At 36.8% G+C, this 21,834-nt stretch overlaps 1 protein-coding gene and 1 non-coding gene across 7 annotated transcripts in view; one reads left to right on the forward strand and one right to left on the reverse strand.

Annotated features, from left to right (window-relative positions):
* ALS2 (alsin Rho guanine nucleotide exchange factor ALS2) overlaps nt 1-21,834 on the forward strand; it is an 86,340-nt gene that overhangs the window by 49,290 nt on the left and 15,216 nt on the right. For 5 of the 6 annotated variants that reach the window (XM_029225246.1, XM_029225248.1, XM_029225247.1 and 2 more), the window contains 11 exons: nt 2,293-2,455; nt 6,347-6,478; nt 6,882-7,010; nt 7,380-7,450; nt 7,849-7,915; nt 13,979-14,181; nt 14,301-14,366; nt 15,400-15,498; nt 17,742-17,906; nt 19,042-19,153; nt 19,366-19,443. In XM_029225246.1, coding sequence (XP_029081079.1) covers nt 2,293-2,455; nt 6,347-6,478; nt 6,882-7,010; nt 7,380-7,450; nt 7,849-7,915; nt 13,979-14,181; nt 14,301-14,366; nt 15,400-15,498; nt 17,742-17,906; nt 19,042-19,153; nt 19,366-19,443 — 1,285 coding nt within the window. The remainder of the gene's footprint in view (nt 1-2,292; nt 2,456-6,346; nt 6,479-6,881; nt 7,011-7,379; nt 7,451-7,848; nt 7,916-13,978; nt 14,182-14,300; nt 14,367-15,399; nt 15,499-17,741; nt 17,907-19,041; nt 19,154-19,365; nt 19,444-21,834) is intronic. The other variant, XM_029225251.1, reaches the window with a different exon arrangement.
* Nucleotides 5,055-5,161, reverse strand: LOC114897388. The gene has a single exon (XR_003794109.1). It is a non-coding gene; the product is annotated as a U6 spliceosomal RNA (small nuclear RNA).

The following is a 21,834-nucleotide window of genomic DNA, read 5'->3' on the forward strand; positions in this document are numbered from 1 at the left end:
CTTGCGAGAGCCTAGACAGGTGGAAAGCAATTAATGAACTTTGGTTGATTCTGAGCTATGGAAGCAGATATTAAGTTTGGATTTGGGCAGCATTTCCTAAACAGTGGTTTGTGAACCCCAGGGTTTTACATAGTTAAAGGCAGTAATGACATTTTTTTAACTTCTATTTACAAAATCAGTAATTTAAGTTACTTTAAGGTATTCATTTAAAAAGAGAACACTTTGAGAATCTCTAGAGTATAGCTATTGAGCCCATGGGCAGTTAGTGAATCTGCCTAAGCTTTCATCACTTAGCTGGTTTATCACTTAGCCATTCACCTCAGGCTATCATCAGATATATATATTTTAATATTGTGGTAAAATATACATAGCATTTATCATTTTAACCATTCCTAAGTGTATGGTTCTGTGGCATCAAGCACTTTCAGATGTTGTGTAAGCCACTGTCTCTACACAAAACTTATCATCCCCAATAAAAATTCTGTACCCATTAAACAGAGACTCCCCCCACCCCAGCCCCTGGTAACCTCTACTCCCTGTCTCTATGAATTTGCCTGCTCTAGGTACCATATAAGTGGAATCATAGTAGTTGTCCTTCTGTATCTGGCTTACTTCCCTAAGTATAATGTTTTCAAGGTCCATCCATGTGGTAGCATATACCAAAATTTCATTTCATTATATGTCTGAATAATATTCCATTGTATGTATATACCACATTTTGATTATCCATTCATCTGTCAATGGACACTTGGGTGGTTTTTACCTTTAATATATTTATTTTTTGAGTAACAAGTGCAAACCTAGCCATATAAGGAAAGAGCAATATTGCCACTATTGGATTCAAAGCTCCCAAGAGAAGATAAGCTAAACAGAGTAGTTCAGGTTTTCTGAGAGCATACTAGGGCCCCTTTTGGGAAAGGCCTACAGGCAAGAACTTGAGTGAGTCCAGAAAGGTAATAGGGATTTACAAGTGTTGGAACATTTCTGGTCTAGTACTGGGCATCCAGAAGAAATGTGGTCAGAGGGAGTATGTGTTCACCATGTACCACCTCCATCTCTCAGGAGCAGGTCAAAGCAGAATACTTCTGTAGGGTTAAATAAGTTTCCCCAGCTGATCTCAGCAATAGGATGTGGTGGAGGAAGTAGGAACATCCAACAGGCCAATATAAACAAAAATCTGGGCCATGTTCCTCGGGGCACGCTCTCTTAATTGCATTATAAAACAGTCCACTTTGTGCCATTGAACTTATGGGTTCCTGGAAATTATTACATATTTTTCCATCTTTCTAAGATAATATTTTATAATTTCTGAGTTAAACATCTCTTTATTCCATAGTTCTCTAAGGGATTATAAAATTATTCACTTTTGCTTTATAGTCTTGTGTGACATTGTTTTGTCTGAAGCCTTGTAGCTGAGAATTGTAGTGCTTGTAAAGCAGTCAGGGTGGTACCTGGCACAGAATTATTGTTCATTAAGTGGCAGATAATGAGTATTACTCTGTTCCACCAACTCTTACTACTTTACAGATCTTTTAAGTGTTTTAGTCTGTTGAGCATAGTCTCAATGGGTCACTAATCAGCCTTAAAATTTGCAGTAAAATTTTAATTATGAACTTATATATAATTGAATATAAAAACTAAATGTTGGCTTCAGTTTGAATGCTTTTGACAATGTCAACATTAAAATCTGCACATGTAATTTGCTTTACTGTTTCCTGTTAATTGTAGTACTGGTATCTACAGCTTTTTGTTACTGTCCTGTAATAAACTCTTATTAGATGATAAACAATTTAAAAAAAAAGAAGAAGTTAGAAGTATTTTAATATTCCACGCCAATTCTGTTAGAGCAAAGAGCGTTTTTTCCTCCAGTATTTCTGTGTAGCACAACTAATTAGAGCAGTTAGTCTTGCCATTTATTGCTGTAACTTCTGGCTTGGAAATTAACAGGTAAATGTGTCAGCTGGTCTCCAATTATTCCCTGAAATTGTGGGATGTATGATTCATTTCCTAGAACTTCAGGCACAAGCCTGTGATTAACCATCTCTATTACAGAGTTACTATTGCTACCATTTGCTACTTTTTATACCCCCAAATCCCATTTTATAGGCAGGGAAATTCTTTTAATTACGTCTGGTTTATTTCATTGTATTAATCTTCTGGTGCTTTCTTTCATAGCACCTAAAAATGTACATTTTGAAAAAAGTAGTATCAAGTGAAATATTTCTACTCAATATCATGCATGTCGTCAGTACCAAAATGATTAACTGAATCCCTGTTTTTCTCTACCTTCAGTGATTTCCTAAATAAAAACCAGGAACTATTGCAAGATTTATCAGAAGTGAATGATGAAAACACCCAATTGATGGAAATATTGAATACCCTGTTTTTCTTGCCAATCAGACGACTTCATAATTATGCCAAAGTTTTGCTAAAGCTTGCTACTTGTTTTGAAGTGGTAAGCTCTCATGTATACCTCCTTTGGACACTTGGGAAGTCAAGGATCATAGTTTGTTTGTTTGTTTGTTTGAATTATGCTACCCCAAGATCTGGAACTACACTAATTTAGTATTTATAATGTGTCTAAATTTATTTTTCTTCAGGGAAATGAAAGAAGAAAGTATGACTGTAGGTATATCTAGTGTTTGCTGTAGATTCAGTTTCCTCTCAGGACCTAAACAAGATTAATTTTATTCATTTTATGAAAGTCTAAAGTTGAGACCCAGTTGTGCTACTCATTCAGTAGTTGTCCAAGTTTGAGTACACACTGAGTACAATTACACAGAGCTGTTTAAAACCCTGGCTTCCTATATAATGACTCACAGTTGTACGGCAGTGTCGTCAGCACCCAGCCTGGACTCATGATAGACTTATGCCAGGTATTTGGGTCACCTTGGCATATGCTATGAGAAATCACAGTGTTACAGGATTTTCTCAAATGTTAATGAGTTCACTTTCTGTATTAAATTAGTTAGGTGGAGTCCTAGAAAATTAGCACTGCTCTAGGATATGGGTGTATGTTAAAGCTGGTCCTAAGGCAGTCACCTTTGAAATTGTACTGAAATGTGTTGTTTTATTTTGTTTCCATTCTGAAGGGCTCTAGAGAAACCATAATGATTCTAGTGTTTCTTATAGTTCAGGATTTTTCAAATCTTGGAATCTATCTCCTTCTCTGGACAGATATTGTCTCCAGAGTGATCTAGGAATTGATGTGGCCTTTCTACGTTTGATCCTACTGTGGTCTTGTGGGTCTGTTCTTTTGTCTGGTTTCAGTGTTACCCCAAACTGATCTAATTTCAGCTATGAAGGTTTGAGCTACACAAATATCCCAATGAGATACAGATTTCACTCAGTATGTCCTTAATTAATCAAAAATCAGCTAGATCAGCTTGGAATTGTTCAGAGTCTGATACTGTACTATTTCCAGTCTGAAGAGTCCTAATTCTGTGTAAAAAATCCACACTCTTTTAGTTTGGAATTAAAGGCCCTTCACAGTCTGATACTCTCTTTTGTTTCTAGCCTTATAGTCTACCCTGTGTCCTACATGTTAGTTCAGATTCCCTGGATATAGTTCTCATATGCTTTATATTTCCTCTATCCTCATTATGGGAAACCTTCAAGGCTTAAGTCAAAAATCTTTTTCTCATGAAAATGAAGCCCTCTCTGACCATACTCCACTCCTTTCCCTGCCCATCTCTTATTCCCTTCTCTGTGTTTTGCTAGTACTTTATGTCCCCATTATTTTCTTATCACATTATGTCGGTGATCCTCAGCCAGGGTTGGGGATCAAAATCGTCTGTGTTTTTCAAAACACGTGGCTATGTTCCATCACTGCGAGTTGTTATTTAGTAAGTGTAAGGTATAGCTGAGGCATTATATGTGTATAAAATTCTTTAAATAAAAATAATACCTAATATTTATTAAATGCACTCCATGTGCCATGTACTGTTCTAAGCATGTTATATATATTCATTTAATCCCCACATCGACTCTGTGAAATAGATATTATTACTATCATCCCCCTTTTTCAGATGAGAGAATTGAGGCATAGCTGAGAATTGGTAGAGCTAGAATTCATATCAGAGCATTCTGGCTCCAGAGTCTCTTCCTCTGACTATTTTACTATATTGTCTCTTCCAATAACCTATTAACAAAACCAATGTATTATTCTGGTATGTTATATGTTTTTCTGTCTTCTCTGCCTAGTTATAAGCTCCCAGAAGACAAAGATTGTGCCTTACTTATTTTTTTATCCCTAGCATTCAACAGAATATTCCATATGTAGTAGGTACCATTAAATGTTCCTTAAATGAATGGAAAAACATGGATATGGATGACTGAGAACTGTGGAATGTAAAGTAATTACGAATGTGAGGAATCATCTTTTCATCTTACCTCGTCCTCACTCTCCACAGGACACTGCAATTATACCCTATCCCGTGGTTGGTTCTCAAAGCTGGGTCACAGACACCTGGGGGCTCTAGAGACCCTTGCAGGAGATGGCAGGGTCAAACTGTCTTCAGGACAGCACTAAGACATTTGCTGATTACGCTGTGTTGTCCTTTGCACTGATGGCGCAGAGATAAAGATGGGCCAAACTGCTGGCCCCTTAGCATGAATCAAGGCAGGGGCACCAAACTATACTCAGTCATTGTGTTCTTTGCTGGCATGTACTTGCAGTTAAAAAACAAAATAAACAAACGAAAAATTGCCAGTTTCACTTAAAAAACATTCTTGGTAAAGCAGTAAAAATTATCCTTTTTAACATCAACCACTGAGTATACATCTTTAAAAAAAAAAGAGAGAGATAATTGACATATAACATTTTATTAGTTTCAGGTATACAACATAGTGATTCAATATATGTACATATTATGAAATGACCACAGTAAGTCTAGTTAAATTTATCACCACACACAGAAATACAACATCTTTTTAATCTGCATGATGAAATGGGGAGTACACAGAAAGCAGCTCTGCTGCATCCCAAAGTATGAATGTTTTTCAAGGAAAAGCACACGATTGAGATCGTTTGAGTTGAAAGCTGCCTTTTTCTTTTAAATGTGGAACGCTTCACGAATTTGCACGTCATCCTTGCTCAGGGGCCACGCTAATCTTCTGCTTAATAGTTCCAATTTTAGTATATGTGCTGCTGAAGCAGCACTTTTTTTTTTTTTTTTTAACTTGAAAGAACAATTGACAGATAAACTGTGGTTATTCAGACTTGGGTATTTGACAGATACTTTCTCAAAAAAGGGGATTAAATGAGCCTGTCACTTCAAGGAGAACAACTGACAGTATTTGTTGCCAATGATAAAATCTGAATTTTTAAGCAAAAATTAAAATGTGGAAAACGTGTGTATCACTGCAAGCTTGGCATTTTTCCAATATTTAAAGACTTTCTGATGAGATTGGTGACGATTTAATGTGCTTTTTGATACAATAAAATGTATCAACATTTGGAAGATCTGCATAATTCACTGAACCAGTATTTTTCAAATGTCCAATTCACACGTTATAAAATCATGCATAGGTTTTAAAAAAAAATCTATTCAAAATGTAGGATAGACCAGTGAATTTTAATGTAACAGGATACAAAGAGTTTGATGTAGTTTCAGATTCCACATTTTAGCTACTCTTTAAGAAACTACCACTTAACAAGTTTTGGTATAGTTTCAAAGGAGAATATCCACAATTATATGAAATGGCTATTAAAATCCTCCTCCCTTTTCCGACTAAATATCTTTAAAAGGAAGATTTTCTTCATTTATTTCAAATAAAGAATCTTAACAGATTAAATGCGGTGGCAGATATGAAAATGCAGCTGTCATCTTTAAGTCAGATAATAAAGAGATTGGAAAAGATGTAGAACAATGCCACTTTTCTCATGAAACATTTTTTTGTTTTGGAAATTTTAGTTATTTTTTCATTAAAAATGTTATTGTATTTGAAGTGAGTTATTAAAGATATAAAGTTTTTTAAACTTTATTCTCTGATATGGTAAATATCAGGAGATAATAACCCACAGAAGCAAAACAGAGAGATCCTGAGACCAAAACCCCTGAGAATTCCTGGCCTATCCTGAGTTCTCTGCTGCTCTCCTCACTGATAACTGTCAGTGTATATTTCTTTTCCCCTTGAGTTCTTCCCCTATTTCATATGTACCTGTATGTGGTAGGATTTTCTGGAACCAGTCTTCTTTTTCCTCAGCTCCCTTTAGTGTACCATATCTGTTCTTAGTCTGGCTTCCCTCCCTAAATTATTACTACATATCTAAACCACACTGAGTCTACAAATTCTGGACAATTGTTTCATATTCTTTTTTCCCTCCTTAATTATTGGCCTCTAGACATCTCCAGAATACCAGAAACTGCAGGATTCCAGTTCTTGTTATGAGTCTCTTGCTCTCCATCTCGGCAGGAAAAGGAAGGAAGCAGAATACACACTGGGTTTCTGGAAGACCTTTCCTGGAAAAATGACGGTAAACTGTGCCAATTGTTGATATCCCAGCAAACAGCAGGCTTATCCATAACAGCTGCCATAATTTTCTCGGTTTCTCACTTATTTATGGTAATAATGCTTTAATGACCCCTTTTCTAAGGGCAGCTAAGGACCACAGCAGTGGGGGCTTTAAATATCAAAACTTTCCCTCATGGCTAGGAATCCTTTCTGAATATGTCTCTCCCTCTTTTGTTTGTTCCTATCTTTTTATTTTCCTTTGAGCACTGATTTTGTGAAATGTTTGGATCCCGTCTGAATTTAGGTTTAACACCAAGCTAAGCTGTGACCAACAAATTCTCCTTAATGTCATTTGTATCTTTTTCATCTTCTCTTTGCAGAAAATAATTTTGATACTTCAATTTTGTATTTGTTTTTAATACCAGGATTCCTTGAGGAAGCCAGAGCGTCGACTGCTGTGTGAGAGCAGTAACCGGGCCCTGTCTCTGCAGCATGCTGGGAGGTTTTCTGTGAATTGGTTCATTCTCTTTAATGATGCCCTAGTCCATGCCCAGGTATGCTGGATTCCTAACCTTAAAAGAGGCCCTGGAAGGTGCAGTGCTATGAGTATTTAATTAATCGTAGTATCAGTTTATTTTACAAACTATTGTGATTTTACTGAAACTCTTGAGTAAAAGAGACTGTTTAGCTTGTTTTTGTGGTACCGGCCAGATTTCAGGGAGCTTTTTTAGTTTCCAACTTGAAAATGAGTGTCAGCCATCTGAAGGGGTCCTTGCAGCAGACATGGCGAGACCATTGGGGTTAGTTATGTTATGGCGACTATGTGGCTGAGGTGGACTTAACCATTTGAAAGGGGTTCTGCAGCAGCGACCCCAGGGCCCACATGGGCTTTCTCAGATGTGTCTCCATGTTCTTTATTTCAGTTCTCCACACACCATGTTTTCCCTTTGGCCACACTGTGGGCAGAGCCACTTTCTGAAGAAGCTGGTGGTGTGTAAGTGTCCCCCCAACCTCATTCCCTTCCTCTGTTACTTAGCCAGTTTGTTTCCTTAGACATGAATAAAATGGGAAGGCTCAGGAGGCCTCCCCATTCTGCACAAGAAGGCTTACCGTCCCAGTTCGTAGGTAGTAAGTGCCCTGCTGTGAAGAGCATGACAAATCATGACAAGTGGTGGAAGGGCTTCTCCATTGTTCTCATCCCCATAGTTTAACCCAGAGAAATAACTGTGTCCTTTTCCCACCGTGGAAACCACACCCAGAGCATTGAATATATTTAAATTTAATTGACTTCTGATCCCTTTGAAATAAACAAGTTGCTTTTCATATTTGAGGATTGATGTTGTAATGACAGGTTGTCATACTTACTGATCTTTATCCTTGTGAACGTTTTAGGAATGGCCTAAAGATAACTACACCCGAGGAGCAGTTCACTCTCATTTCATCAACACCCCAGGAAAAGGTTAGTCCATCATGGTGTTTTCTTTCCATCTTTGGCCTGGCTCTTTCTGTCTCTTATGGTGGTAAGAAAGAAATAAAAATTGTTCTTGCTTGTCTAATGATCCATAATTATGTCTGATAAATCTTCATTAAACCAAGACTGTAGAATTTTGTTGTTGCTGTTCTTTATTTTATTTTATTTTTTTATACAGCAGGTTCTTATTAGTTATCTATTTTATACATATTGGTGTATACATATCAGTCCGAGCCTCCCAATTCATCACACCACCACCACCACTTTCCCCCCTTGGTGTCCATACGTTTGTTCTCTACATCTGTGTCTCTATTTCTGCCTTGCAAACCAGTTCATCTGTACCATTTTTCTAGATTCCACATATACGCATTTATATATGATATTTGTTTTTCTCTTTCTGACTTACTTCACTCTGTGTGATGGTCTCTGAGTCCATCCGCATCTCTACAAATGACCCAATTGCCTTCCTTTTTATGGCTGAGTAATATTCCATTGTATATATTACCACATCTTCTTTATCCATTCGTCTGTCGATGGGCATTTACGTTGCTTCCAAGTACTGGCTGTTGTAAATAGTGCTGCAATGAACATTGGGGTGCATGTGTCTTTTTTTTTTTTTTTTTGCGGTACGTGGGCCCCTCACAGCCGCGGCCTCTCCCATTGTGGACCACAGGCTCCGGACGCGCAGGCCCAGCGGCCACGGCCCACGGGCCCAGCCCCTCTGCGGCATGCGGGATCCTCCCTGACCGGGGCACAAACCCCCGTCCCCTGCATTGGCAGGCAGACTCCCAACCACTGCGCCACCAGGGAAGCCCCCCATGTGTCTTTTTGAATTATGGTTTTCTCTGGGTATATGCCCAGTAGTGTGATTGCTGGGTCATACAGTAATTCTATTTTTAGTTTTGTAAGCAACCTCCATACTGTTCTCCATAGTGGCTGTATCAATTTACATTCCCAGCAACAGTGCAAGAGGGTTCCCTCTCCAGCATTTGTTTGTAGATTTTCTGATGATGCCCATTCTAACTGGTGTGAGGTGATACCTCATTGTAGTTTTGATTTGCTTTCTATTTTGGAGATGAATCCTTTGTCCATTGATTCATTTGCAAATATTTTCTCCCATTCTGAGGGTTGTCTTTTCGTCTTGTTTATAGTTTCCTTTGCTTTGCAAAAGCTTCTAAGTTTCATTACGTCCCATTTGTTTATTTTTGTTTTTATTTCCATTACTCTAGGAGGTGGGTCAAAAAAGATCTTGCTGTGATTTACGTTAAAGAGTGTTCTTCCTATGTTTTCCTCTAAGAGTTTTATAGTGTCTGGTCTTACGCTTAGGTCTTTAATCCATTTAGAGTTTAGTTTTGTGTATGGTGTTAGGGAGTGTTCTAAGTTCATTCCTTTGCATGTAGCTGTCCAGTTTTCCCAGCACCACTTATTGAAGAGACTGTCTTTTCCCCATTGTATGTCCTTGCCTCCTTTGTCATAGATTAGTTGACCATAGGTGTGTGGGTTTATCTCTGGGCTTTCTATCCTGTTCCATTGATCTATATTTCTGTTTTTGTGCAAGTACCATTTTGTCTTGATTACTGTAGCTCTGTAGCATAATTTGAAGTCGGGGAGCCTGATTCCTCCAGCTCCATTTCTCTTTCTCAAGATTGCTTTGGCCATTCCAGGTCTTTTGGGTCTCCATACAAATTTAAAAATTTTTTGTTCTAATTCTGTAAAAAATGCCATTGGTAATTTGATCGGGATTGCATTGAATCTGTAGATTGCTTTGGGTAGTACAGTCATTTTCACAATATTGATTCTTCCAATCCAAGACCATGGTATATCTCTCCATCTGTTTGTGTCATCTTTGATTTCTTTCATCAGTGTCTTATAGTTTTCTGAGTACAGGTCTTTTACCTCCTTAGGTAGGTTTATTCCTAGGTATTTCATTCTTTTTGTTGCAGTGGTGAATGGGATTGTTGCCTTAACTTCTCTTTCTGATCTTTTGTTGTTAGTGTTATAGGAATACAAAAGATTTCTGTGCTTTAATTTTGTATCCTGCCACTTTACCAGATTCATTGATTAGCTCTAGTAGTTTTCTGGTGACATCTTCAGGATTCTCTATGTATGGTATCATGTCATCTGTAAACAGTGACAGTTTTACTTCTTCTTTTTCCAATTTGTATTCCTTTTATTTCTTTTTCTTCTCTGATTGCTGTGGCTAGGACTTCCAAAACTATGCTGAATAAGAGTGGTGAGAGTGGACATCCTTGTCTTCTTCCTGATCTTAGAGGAAATACTTTCAGGTTTTCAGCATTGAGAATGATGTTTGCTGTGGGTTTGTCTTATATGGCCTTTATTATGTTGAGGTAGGTTCCCTCTTTGCCCACTTTCTGGATAGTTTTTATCATAAATGCGTGTTGAGTTTTGTCAAAAGCTTTTTCTGAATCTATTGAGATGATCATATGGTTTTTATTCTTCAATATGTTAATATGGTGTATCACATTGATTGGTTTGCATACATTGAAGAATCCTTGCACCCTGGGATAAATCCCACTTGATCATGGTGTGTGGTCCTTTTAACGTGTTGTTGGATTCTGTCTGCTAGCATTTTGTTGAGGATTTTTGCATCTATATTCATCAGTGATATTCATCTGTAATTTTCTTTTTTTGTAGTATCTTTGTCTGGTTTTGGTATCGGGGTGATGGTGGCCTCGTACAATGAGTTTGGGAGTGTTCCTTCCTCTGCAATTTTTTGGAGAGTTTGAGAAGGATGGGTGTTAGCTCTTCTCTAAATGTTTGATAGAATTCACCTGGGAAGCCATCTGGTCGTGGACTTCTGTTTGTTAGAAGATTTTTAATCACAGTTTCAATTTCATTACTTGTGATTGGTGTGTTCATATTTTCTATTTCTTCCTGGTTCAGCCTTGGAAGGTTATACCTTTCTAAGAATTTGTCCATTTCTTCCATGTTGTCCATTTTACAGGCATAAAGTTGCTTGCAGTAGTCTCTTAGGATGCTTTGTACTTCTGCGGTGTCTGTTGTAACTTCTCCTTTTTCATTTCTAATTTTATTGATTTGAGTGCTCTCCCTCTTTTTCTTGCTGAGTCTGGCTAATGGTTTATCAATTTTGTTTATCTTCTTGGTGAGTCTGGCTAATGGTTTATCAATTTTGTTTATCTTCTCAAAGACCCAGCTTTTAGTTTTATTGATCTTTGCTATTGTTTTCTTTGTTTCTGTTTCATTTATTTGTGCTCTGATCTTTATGATTTCTTTCCTTCTACCTAACTTTGGGTTTTGTTTGTTCTTGTTTCTCTAGTTCCTTTAGGTGTAAGGTTAGATTTTTTTTTTTTGGCAATTCAAATTTTTTTACTTAAAGTTATTATAAAATATTGGTTATATTCCCTGTGCTATACAACATATACTTGTAGTTTATTTATTTTATATGTAGTAGCTTGTACCTCTTAATCCCCTACCCTTACCTTGCCACTTCCCCCTTCCCTCTCCCCTCTCCCCACTGGTAACCACTAGTTTGTTTGGTTAGATTGTTTATTTGAGATTTTTCTTGTTTCTTGAGGTAGAATTGTAATGCTATAAACTTCTCTCTTAGAACTGCTTTTGCTGCATCGCGTAGGTTTTTGATTGTCGTGTTTTCATTGTCATTTGTCTCTAGGTATTTTTTGATTTCCTCTTTGATTTCTTCAGTGATCTCTTGGTTATTTAGTGATGTATTGTTTAGCTTCCATGTGTTTGTGTTTTTTATGTTCTTTTCCCTGTAATTTATTTCTAATCTCGTAGCGTTGTGGTCGGAAAAGATGCTGGCTATGATTTAAATTTAGCAAGACTTGATTTGTGACCCAAGATGTGATCTATCCTGGAGAACGTTCTGTGTGCACTTGAGAAGAAAGTGTAATCTGCTGTTTGTGGATGGAATCCCCTATAAATATGAATTAAGTCCATCTGGTCTATTTTGTCATTTAAAGCTTCTGTTTCCTTATTAATTTTCTGCCTGGATGATCTGTCCATTGGGGTAAGTGAGGTGTTAAAGTCCCCCACTATTATTGTGTTACTGTCGATTTCCTGTTTTATAGCTGTTTGCATTTGCCTTATGTATTGAGGTGCTCCTATGTTGGGTGCATATATATTTATAATTGTCATATCTTCCTCTTGGGTTGATCCCTTGACCATTATGTAGTGTCTTTCCTTGTCTCTTGTAACATTCTTTATTTTAAAATCTATTTTATCTGATATGAGTATTGCTACTCCAGCTTTCTTTTGATTTCCATTTGCATGGAGTATCTTTTTCCATCCCCTCACTTTCACTCTATATGTGTCCCTAGATCTGAAGTGGGTCTCTTGTAGACAGCATATACATGAGCCTTGTTTTTGTATCCATTCAGTGAGCCTGTGTCTTTTTGTTGGAGCATTTAATCCATTCACATTTAAGGTATTTATGGATATGTAGGTTCCTATTACCATTTTCTTAATTGTTTTGGGTTTGTTTTTGTAGGTCCTTTTTTTAAAAAAATTAATTTATTTAATTTATTTATTTTTGGCTGCACTGGGTCTTTGTTGCTGCGCACAGGCTTTCTGTAGTTGTGGCGAGCGGGGGCTACTCTTCCTTGCGGTGCGCAGGCTTCTCATTGCAGTGGCTTCTCTTGTTGCAAAGCATGGGCTCTAGGTGCCTGGGCTTCAGTAGTTGTGGCATGTGGGCTCAGTAGTTGTGGTTCATGGACCCCAGAACACAGGCTCAGTAGTTGTAGCGCAAGGGCTTAGTTGCTCCGCGACATGTGGCCTCTTTCCAGACCAGGGCTTGAACCTGTGTCCCCTGCATTGGCAGGTGGATTCTTAATCACTGCATTGGCAGGTGGATTCTTAATCACATACATAGTGTATGTTAGAGAAGTTCCTTTAGCATTTGTTGTAGAGCTGGTTTGGTGGTGCTGAATTCTCTTAGCTTTTGTTTGTCTGTAAAGCTTTTGATTTCTCCATCGAATCTGAATGAGATCCTTGCCGGGTAGGGTAATCTTGGTTGTAGCTTCTTCCCTTTCACCACTTTAAATATATCATGCCACTCCCTTCTGGCTTGCAGGGTTTCTGCTGAGAAATCAGCTGTCAACCTTATGGGAGTTCCCTTGTATGTTATTTGTCATTTTTCCCTTATGGCTTTTAATTATTTTTCTTTAATTTTTGTCAGTTTGATTACTATATGTCTCAGCGTGTTTCTTCTTGGGTTTATCCTGCCTGGGACTCTCTGTGCTTCCTGGACTTGGGTGGCTATTTCCTTTCCCATGTTAGGGAAATTTTTGACTATAATCTCTTCAAATATTTTCTTGGGTACTTTCTCTCTCCCCCTTCTGGGACCCCTATAATGCAAATGTTCGTGTGTTTAATGTTGTCCCAGAGGTCTCTTAGGTTGTCTCCATTTCTTTTCATTCTTTTTTCTTTATTCTGTTCTGTGGCAGTGAATTCCACCATTCTGTCTTCCAGGTCACTTATCCATTCTTCTGCCTCAGTTATTCTGCTATTGATTCCTTCTAGTGTATGTTTCATTTCAGTTATTGTGTTGTTCATCTCTGTTTGTTTGTTCTTTAATTCTTCTAGGTGTTTGTTCTTTAATTCTTCTAGGTCTTTGTTAAACATTTCTTGCAGTCTTCTCGATCTTTGCCTCCATTCTTTTTCCAAGGTCCTGGATCATCCTCAGTATCATTATTCTGAATTCTTTTTCTTGAAGGTTGCCTATCTCCACTTTATTTAGTTGTTTTTCTGGGCTTTTATCTTGTTCCTTCATCTGGTACATAGTCCTCTGCCTTTTCATTTTGCCTATCTTTCTGTGAATGTGGTTTTTTTCCACAGGCTGCAAGATTCTAGTTCTTCTTGCTTCTCTGTTGTTGTTTTAGTGTAGCAATTTCAAACATAAAGCAGTTTATTTCAAGAGCCAATCAGTATTGCTCAATAAGGAGAGTATTAGGAGTCAGAAGTTTTTTCACACCAAGGAAAGCTAGCAGGATTTAAAGCAGTGCTTGATGAGTTGTTGCCTTAAGCTTACTGAAATTTACTTTTTGCTCCTAGACAAAGTGGCTCCGGGCTATAAGCCAAGCTGTAGATCAGGCTTTGAGGGGGATGTCTGATTTTCCACCTTATGGGAGTGGCAGCAGCATTCAGAGGCAGGAACCACCCATTTCACGCAGTGCCAAATATACTTTCTACAAGGATCCTCGCCTAAAGGATGCAACCTATGATGGACGCTGGCTTTCAGGGAAGCCTCATGGCAGGTGAGAATGTTTACAGTTGGATTTATGCCTGGAGTCAGGATGGTAGTCTAAGTACTGCAAAAGTACTGATTATCAGAAACATTAATTGACATGTATTATTCTTTACTTATGCATTCCAGAGGGGTTTTGAAGTGGCCAGATGGAAAGATCTATTCTGGCATGTTCAGGAATGGCTTGGAAGATGGGTAAGAACTTCGTGAACATGAGTGTAAATTCAACTACAGACTTAAATTATGTTATTTTGTGTTTAGAGTTATCTTCAAGACAGTTGGTAGAATTTTGTTTTGTGCTTTTGGAAGTGGATTAGGGCTTATAATGGACATGTATGAACATGAAGAGAGCTAGGAATCCAGGGTGCAGCCTTGATTTGTCTAGAATGAATCACTTACCTTGACAGCTGTGTTATCTCAGGTTACACAGCTTCCATCTGTTGACGTGGTACTGTGTTTTCTATCCATTTCTTAGTTGTAAAGACTGAGGACCTTGGGTAATGTTGATGTTGAGATTGTTGATATAGAAGTGCCCCCTTTACACAAAGGACATAGAGAAATTTTCCTTTCAGTAGTTTTAATTCATCTTTAATTTCTGTGATCTGTTGAAGGGGAAATCTTCTAAATGATATGGTATCCTAGTGGTACTCAAATGACACTATTTTTATATAAACTTATGTTTTCTAACACTGTAAATATATGGCAGTGAAGTATTTTGTATCATGTTAGAGAACTGATATATTTTACTATATCAAAAGATTATAATATAAATTGTGTAGGTGATTTTTTGTGTGTGTGATAATATAAATTTTTATGATGTCTTTTAATCTCCATTTAATAGAATTTCAGAATGAGAAGAGACTTGAGCTAATCTGATATACCCCCCTTATTACACAGTTGAGGGAGCTGGGTACCTGGATTTACCCAAGGTGATGCAGCTAATTAGTGGTGGAAATAGGCCTAAACCACAGGTTTTCTGTTTTTCATTGGACTTGGGATAAAACACCTAATTGATCTGTGTAGTGGTGTTGATGTCCCACTCGTCTAAGACTTGCCACATAGCTTAGGTAATAGATAACAGCTTAAATAAACCAAGACCCCATTTACCCCTTTCCTCCTCTAGGTATCAACAGATCTTTTCTCTGTTCTTGTTGTATTTGCCAGTGTATACACATAAAAGGTGAATATGGCATAATGCATCTTAAGATGTTTTTATTCCCCTTGGCAGGTATGGAGAATACAGAATCCCAAACAAAGCACTGAACAAAGAAGACCATTATGTGGGCCATTGGAAAGAAGGAAAAATGTGTGGTCAAGGAGTCTATAGGTAATAGCATTAGAAATGTTGCTGGACTGGTTGGTGTTGCTTTTTCAAAGAATCATTTAAACCTAAATGTTTGTGTAGCCAAAGTTTCCAAGCAGTAAGTTTTATTTATTCTTCTTATGACTGAAGCTATATAGAGTCTTCTTTAAAAGGTCAACCTCTCATCTATCACAAGATGAAAATTTAGGTTATTATTTAGTTCTTCACAAAACTCTGTAAACCTTGTAAACCATAACTTTCTCATAGAATCTCCTAAATATCTTGCTTGTAAATTTATCTTATATTTACTGCATGACTCTGATATGGACAAAGCCTGTCATTCTTTCAGAGATGACTCATTATTTCATTTCCCTGTAAGGGACTAAATACACATTTTTCCCCATGTTAACACAAAATACCGCCCACAACATCTTCAACTTCTTAGACTCGGCCATTCAAAACTGAGATTTTTATCTCAAGCCAAAACAATCTTGAGAAAGGAAAACGGAGCTGGAGGAATCAGGCTCCTGGACTTCAGACTATACTACAAAGCTGCAGTAGTCAAGACAGTATGGTACTGGCACAAAAACAGAAATATAGATCAATGGTACAGGATAGAAAGCCCAGAGATAAACCCACGCACGTATGGTCACCTAATCTATGATAAAGGAGGCAAGAACATACAATGGAGAAAAGACAGCCTCTTCAATAAGTGGTGCTGGGAAAACTGGACAGCTACATGTAAAAGAATGAAATTAGCACACTCCCTAACACCATACACAAACATAAACTCAAAATGGATTAAAGACCTAAATGTAAGGCCAGACACTATAAAACTCTTAGAGGAAAACATAGGCAGAACACTCTATGACATAAATCACAGCAAGATCCTTTTTGACCCACCTCCTAGAGAAATAGAAATAAAAACAAAAATAAACAAATGGGACCTAATGATACTTAAAAGCTTTTGCACAGCAAAGGAAACTATAAATAAGACGAAAAGACAACCCTCAGAATGGGAGAAAATATTTGCAAATGAAGCAACTGACAAAGGATTAATCTACAAAATCTACAAGCAGCTCATGCAGCTCAATATCAAAAAAACAAACAACCCAATCCAAAAATGGGCTGAAGACCTAAACAGATATTCCTCCAAAGAAGATATACAGATTGCCAACAAACACATGAAAGGATGCTCAAGATCACTAATCATTAGAGAAATGCAGATCAAAACTACAATGAGTTATCACCTCACACCAGTCAGAATGGCCAACATCAAAAAATCTACAAACAATAAATGCTGGAGAGGGTGTGGAGAAAAGGGAACCCTCTTGCACTGTTGGTGGGAATGTAAACTGATAACAGCCACTGTAGAGAACAGTATGGAGGTTCCTCAAAAAACTAAAAATAGAACTACCCTTTGACCCAGCAATCCCACTACTGGGCATATACCCTGAGAAAACCATAATTCAAAAAGAGTCATGTACCAAAATGTTCATTGCAGCTCTATTTACAATAGCCAGGACATGGAAGCAACCTAATCATCCATCAACACATGAATGGGTAAAGAAGATGTGGCACATATATACAGTGGAATATTACTCAGCCATAAAAGAAACGAAATTGAGTTATTTGTAGTGAGGTAGATGGACCTAGAGTCTGTCATACAGAGTGAACTATGTCAGAAAGAGAAAAACAAATACCAAATTCTGACACATACATATGGAATCTAAAAAAAAGGTTCTGAAAAACCTAGGGGCAGGATAAGAGTAAAGACACAGACATAGAGGATGGACTTGAGGACACAGGGAGGGGGAAGGGTAAGCTGGGACGAAGTGAGAGGGTGGCATGGATATATATACACTACCAAATGTAAAATAGATAGCTAGTGGGAAGCAGCTGCATAGCACAGGGAGATCAGCTCAGTGCTTTGTGACCACCTAGAGGGGTGGGATAGGGAGGGTGGGAGGGAGACGCAAGAGGGAGGAGATATGGGGATAGATGTATATGTATAGCTGATTCACTTTGTTGCAAAGCAGAAACTAACATACCGTTGTAAAGCAATTATACTCCAATAAAGATGTTTTAAAAAAGAAAAGCCATGAGAAAAAAAAAATGAGATTTTTTGATTGGTGAAAAAGTCGTATAAACAAATAATTACAGCTACCAGTGAGACATGAGTATAATTTTGAATTTCCTAAACTTTGTAAAAATGAGCATCAGAACTCAATGTGCTTGTGATCTTTATTCATTCTTTCTAACCACAGTTACGCCTCTGGTGAAGTTTTTGAAGGCTGTTTTCAAGATAACATGCGTCATGGTCATGGTCTCCTGCGAAGTGGAAAGTTGACTTCATCTTCTCCCAGTATGTTCATTGGCCAGTGGGTAATGGATAAGAAAGCCGGATACGGTGTCTTTGATGATATCACTAGGTACAGTATCCTGCTTCTAATCTCACAATTTAGCGTGAGAGGATAAGGTTCCTCTACTTCTCCAAAAACATGATTTTATGAAGGCTGAGCACCTTAATTTGACAATACTTCGAACATTTTTAATAAGACAGAGTTGTCAGGTGTCATTTTATGCATTTGTTTGTGAACAAAACAACAGGTTACTTCCTTACAAGATCAAGATCATTCAAAGTTAACATTGGTACCATTTTCCTTAAAGCTTCACACATAAATAGCTTTTAGTGTCTCAAAGAAGCTACCAAATCTTTGACTATTATACAGAGAGAAACCTTTAATGCAGTCAGTAGGTAACAGGAGTAAAAGGTTAGGAGGGTCAGTGGAAATTCCCTTTTGGGGTCATAGAATAGTATCTCAACACCTTTCTGCCTAGGTCTTCCTATCAGGTTAGACACTTGTAACCATGCCAGCAACCCAGGAATCAAGCTTTCAATTAACTAAACCTTGGGGAGAAATATAGTTCTTTTGCCTCTGTATTTGGTTTGGCCTGATTTGCTTTTGGACTAAATATATACTCTTCCTCTCATATTATTGTCATAATGTGTGATTTAAAAATTTTTGCTGTTATCACTAAAATCCATGATTATTTAATAGGCAGTTTGTACTAATTTTAATTTTTTTAGTGGAGATTAGTAAGATTTCTCGACATTTGAGTAGGTGAAGAATGAACCTTCTTTTATGATAAATCCCATTTCTTTTAAGTTAGTAAACTTTTGGGTGAGAAAATGTTGTGCATAGGTTTGAGCCTACCTTTTGAGTGACTCATTTTGGTGACATTATTTAGAGTTGAATTCTTGGCATTAATTAAATATTTTAAAGTTATCAAGGAAGTACTGGAAGTATATACAGATCTATGTCTGGTAGACTATAATGTTAAATTCCTGAGAGAACATTGCTCTGAGTAGGATATATTTTACAATCACATTGTCCCATGTTTGAGAAGACAGAGTTGACCACTTTGACTAGAGAAATGGAACAGATACCAACCTAGGGGTGATGCTTGGTACCTCCCATGTGATAATTGTTTTTTCCCCACCTCATCTTTATCATCACTGATTTTTTATTTCATTTCTTTTTTTTTTCTCCTATTTCTTTGCAGAGGGGAGAAGTACATGGGAATGTGGCAAGATGATGTATGTCAAGGGAATGGTGTGGTAGTTACCCAGTTTGGATTATACTATGAAGGCAACTTCCACCTTAATAAAATGATGGTGAGTGGAATATTTTACATATAGTTACTGTTGACTTTTTGAAACTCCTATGTCCTTAACTTTTTAACTCATCTTTTTATTAGTGTTCTACCTTTCCTAGTACTATTTTTCTTGTCTTAAGATTATGTAAGGCTCTGGGGGATGTGACTGTGGGTATCCTAAGTTACTGTGTGTTTTATGTGTTGTGATTTTTGTTTTGTTTCTTCACATAGGGAAATGGAGTTTTACTTTCTGAAGATGATACTATCTATGAGGGAGAATTTTCAGATGATTGGACCCTGAGTGGAAAGGTTGGAAACTTCTTTCTTTCTCTGATAATCTTATACTAATTTTTTCCTGACCTTTAAGAAAGCTAACCTATAATAAAATTCACCTGTTTTAAGCGTACATTTCAATGATTTTTAGTAAATACGCAAAGTTGTGCAACCATTACCACCATCCAGTTTGAGATCATTTCCATCACCCAAAAAGATTTCCTTCACCATCTCCTGCCCATTTGCAGTCACTCCCTGGTTCCACCTCCAGTCCCAGACAACCTCTGATGGACTTTATAACTATAGATTTGCCCTTTGAGGTCCTTTCATATAATTGGAATCATACAACAAGTATTCTCTTCCCTGTGGCTTCTCACATTTAGTATGTTTTTGAGGTTTTTCTATATTGTGGCATGTGCAGTACTTTATTCCTTTTTATTACTGAATAAAAACCACATTTTGTTTATCCCTTCACTAGTTGATGGGCATTGGGTTATTTCCAACTTTAGACTGTTTCCAACTTTGGGCTACTATGTATACTGAAGTTGACTGCAACTTTTTCTTTTCTTCTTCTTTTTTTAGTTGAAATATGGTTGATTTACAATATTGTGTTAGTTTCAGGTGTATAGCATAATGACTCAGTATTTTTGCAGATTATACTACATTATAGGTTATTACAAGGTAATGGGTATAATTTCTTGTGCTATCCAGTATATCCTTATTGCTTATCTATTTCATATATAGTTGTTTGTATCTGTTAATCTCATACCCCTAATTTGTCCTTATACCATCCACTCCCCTTTGGTAACCACAAGTTTGTTTTCTGTATGTGTGAGTCTGTTTCTGTTCCATTTACATTTAAAACTTCTTGTGTGAACATGTGTTTTCATTCTCTTGGGTGGATACCTAGGAGTGCAATTGCTGGGTTGTATGGAAAATTGATGTTTAAAGTATTAAGAAACTGCCAAACTGTTTTCCAAAGTGGCTGCATCACTTTACATTCCCATCGTCAGTGTATGAGGATTCTAATTTAGTCACATCTTTGGCAGTATTTTTTATTTTCTTTTTTTCCTCTTTGTCATTCTAGTGGGTGTAAAGTGATATGGTTTTATTTGACTTTCCCTAAATGAGTAATAGACTCATTATAGAGCATATCTTCATGTACTTACTAGCCATTCATCTGTCTTCTTTGGTGAAATATATATTCAGATATTTTGATATTTTAAGAATTTGCTTGTATATAGTCTTATTGAATTTTAAGGATTTCTTTATATAGGCTGGATATAAGTTCTTTAACAGATACAGGGTTCACAAATATTTTCTTGTAGTCTGTGTCTTGTCTTTTTGCTTTCTTTTTTTTTTTTTTTTTTTTTGGAATTGTCTTTTTGTTTTCTTAATAGTGCCTTTTGAAGTACTAAAGTTATTAATTTTAATGAAGTCCAGTTTATCAAAAAAACTTTATGATGAATTATGCTTTTGATTTCATATCTAAGAAATCTTTTCCTAACTCAAGGTTACTAAGATTTTCTTCTGTGTTTTCTTTGAAAAGTTTTATAGTTTTAGCTCTTACGTTTAGGTCTATGATTCATTTTGAGATAATTTGTGTATGATGTGAATTAAAAGTCTAAATTGATCTTTTTGCATGTGAGTATCCAATTGCGTCAGCAAGTTTTCCCATTGTATTTTCTTGACACCTTTGTTGAAGTTAATTCACTATAAAATGTGTTTATTTTTGGACTCTGAATTATGTTCCATTGATCTACATGTCTCTCCTTATGCCAGTACCATGCTGTCTTGACTACTATAGGTTTCTAGTAAGTTGTGAAATCAGGAAGTGTAAGTTTTCCAACTTTGTTCTTTTTAATAATAATTGTGGCTATTCCGGATCCTTTGCTTTTCCATATAAATTTTAGGACCGGCTTGTTAAAATCTGCAGAAAGCCTGCTGCGATTTTTATAGGGATTATTTTTACTCTACAGATCAATTTGGGAAGAATTACTATCTTAATAATATTGAATCTTCCAATCCATGAATGTGGAATGTCTCTCCATTTATTTAGATCTTCTTTAATTTCTATCAGCAATGTTTTGTAGTTTTCAATGTGCATCTCTTGCATATCTTTGGTTAAATTTATTCCTAAGCATCCTTTTTGATGCTATTATAGAGAGAATTGTTTGCTTAATTTTATTTTTGGATTGTTCATTGCTATTATATAAAAATACAATTGATTTTTGTATTTTGTTCTTATATCCTGAAACCTTGCTGAATTTATGTATTAGTTCTAGTAGGATTTTTAAAAATGGATTTCTTAGGATTTCTTGCATACAGGATCGTGCTGTCTGCAAATAAAGACAGTTTTACTTCTTCTTTTGCCATCTGGAAGGATTCTTTTTTCTTGTCTGACTGCACTGGCTAGACTCTCCAGTA

This window comes from Monodon monoceros, unplaced genomic scaffold (assembly GCF_005190385.1).
Source record: "Monodon monoceros isolate NGI ecotype Baffin Bay Population unplaced genomic scaffold, NGI_Narwhal_1 Super_Scaffold_16, whole genome shotgun sequence".
Classification (NCBI taxonomy): domain Eukaryota; kingdom Metazoa; phylum Chordata; class Mammalia; order Artiodactyla; family Monodontidae; genus Monodon; species Monodon monoceros.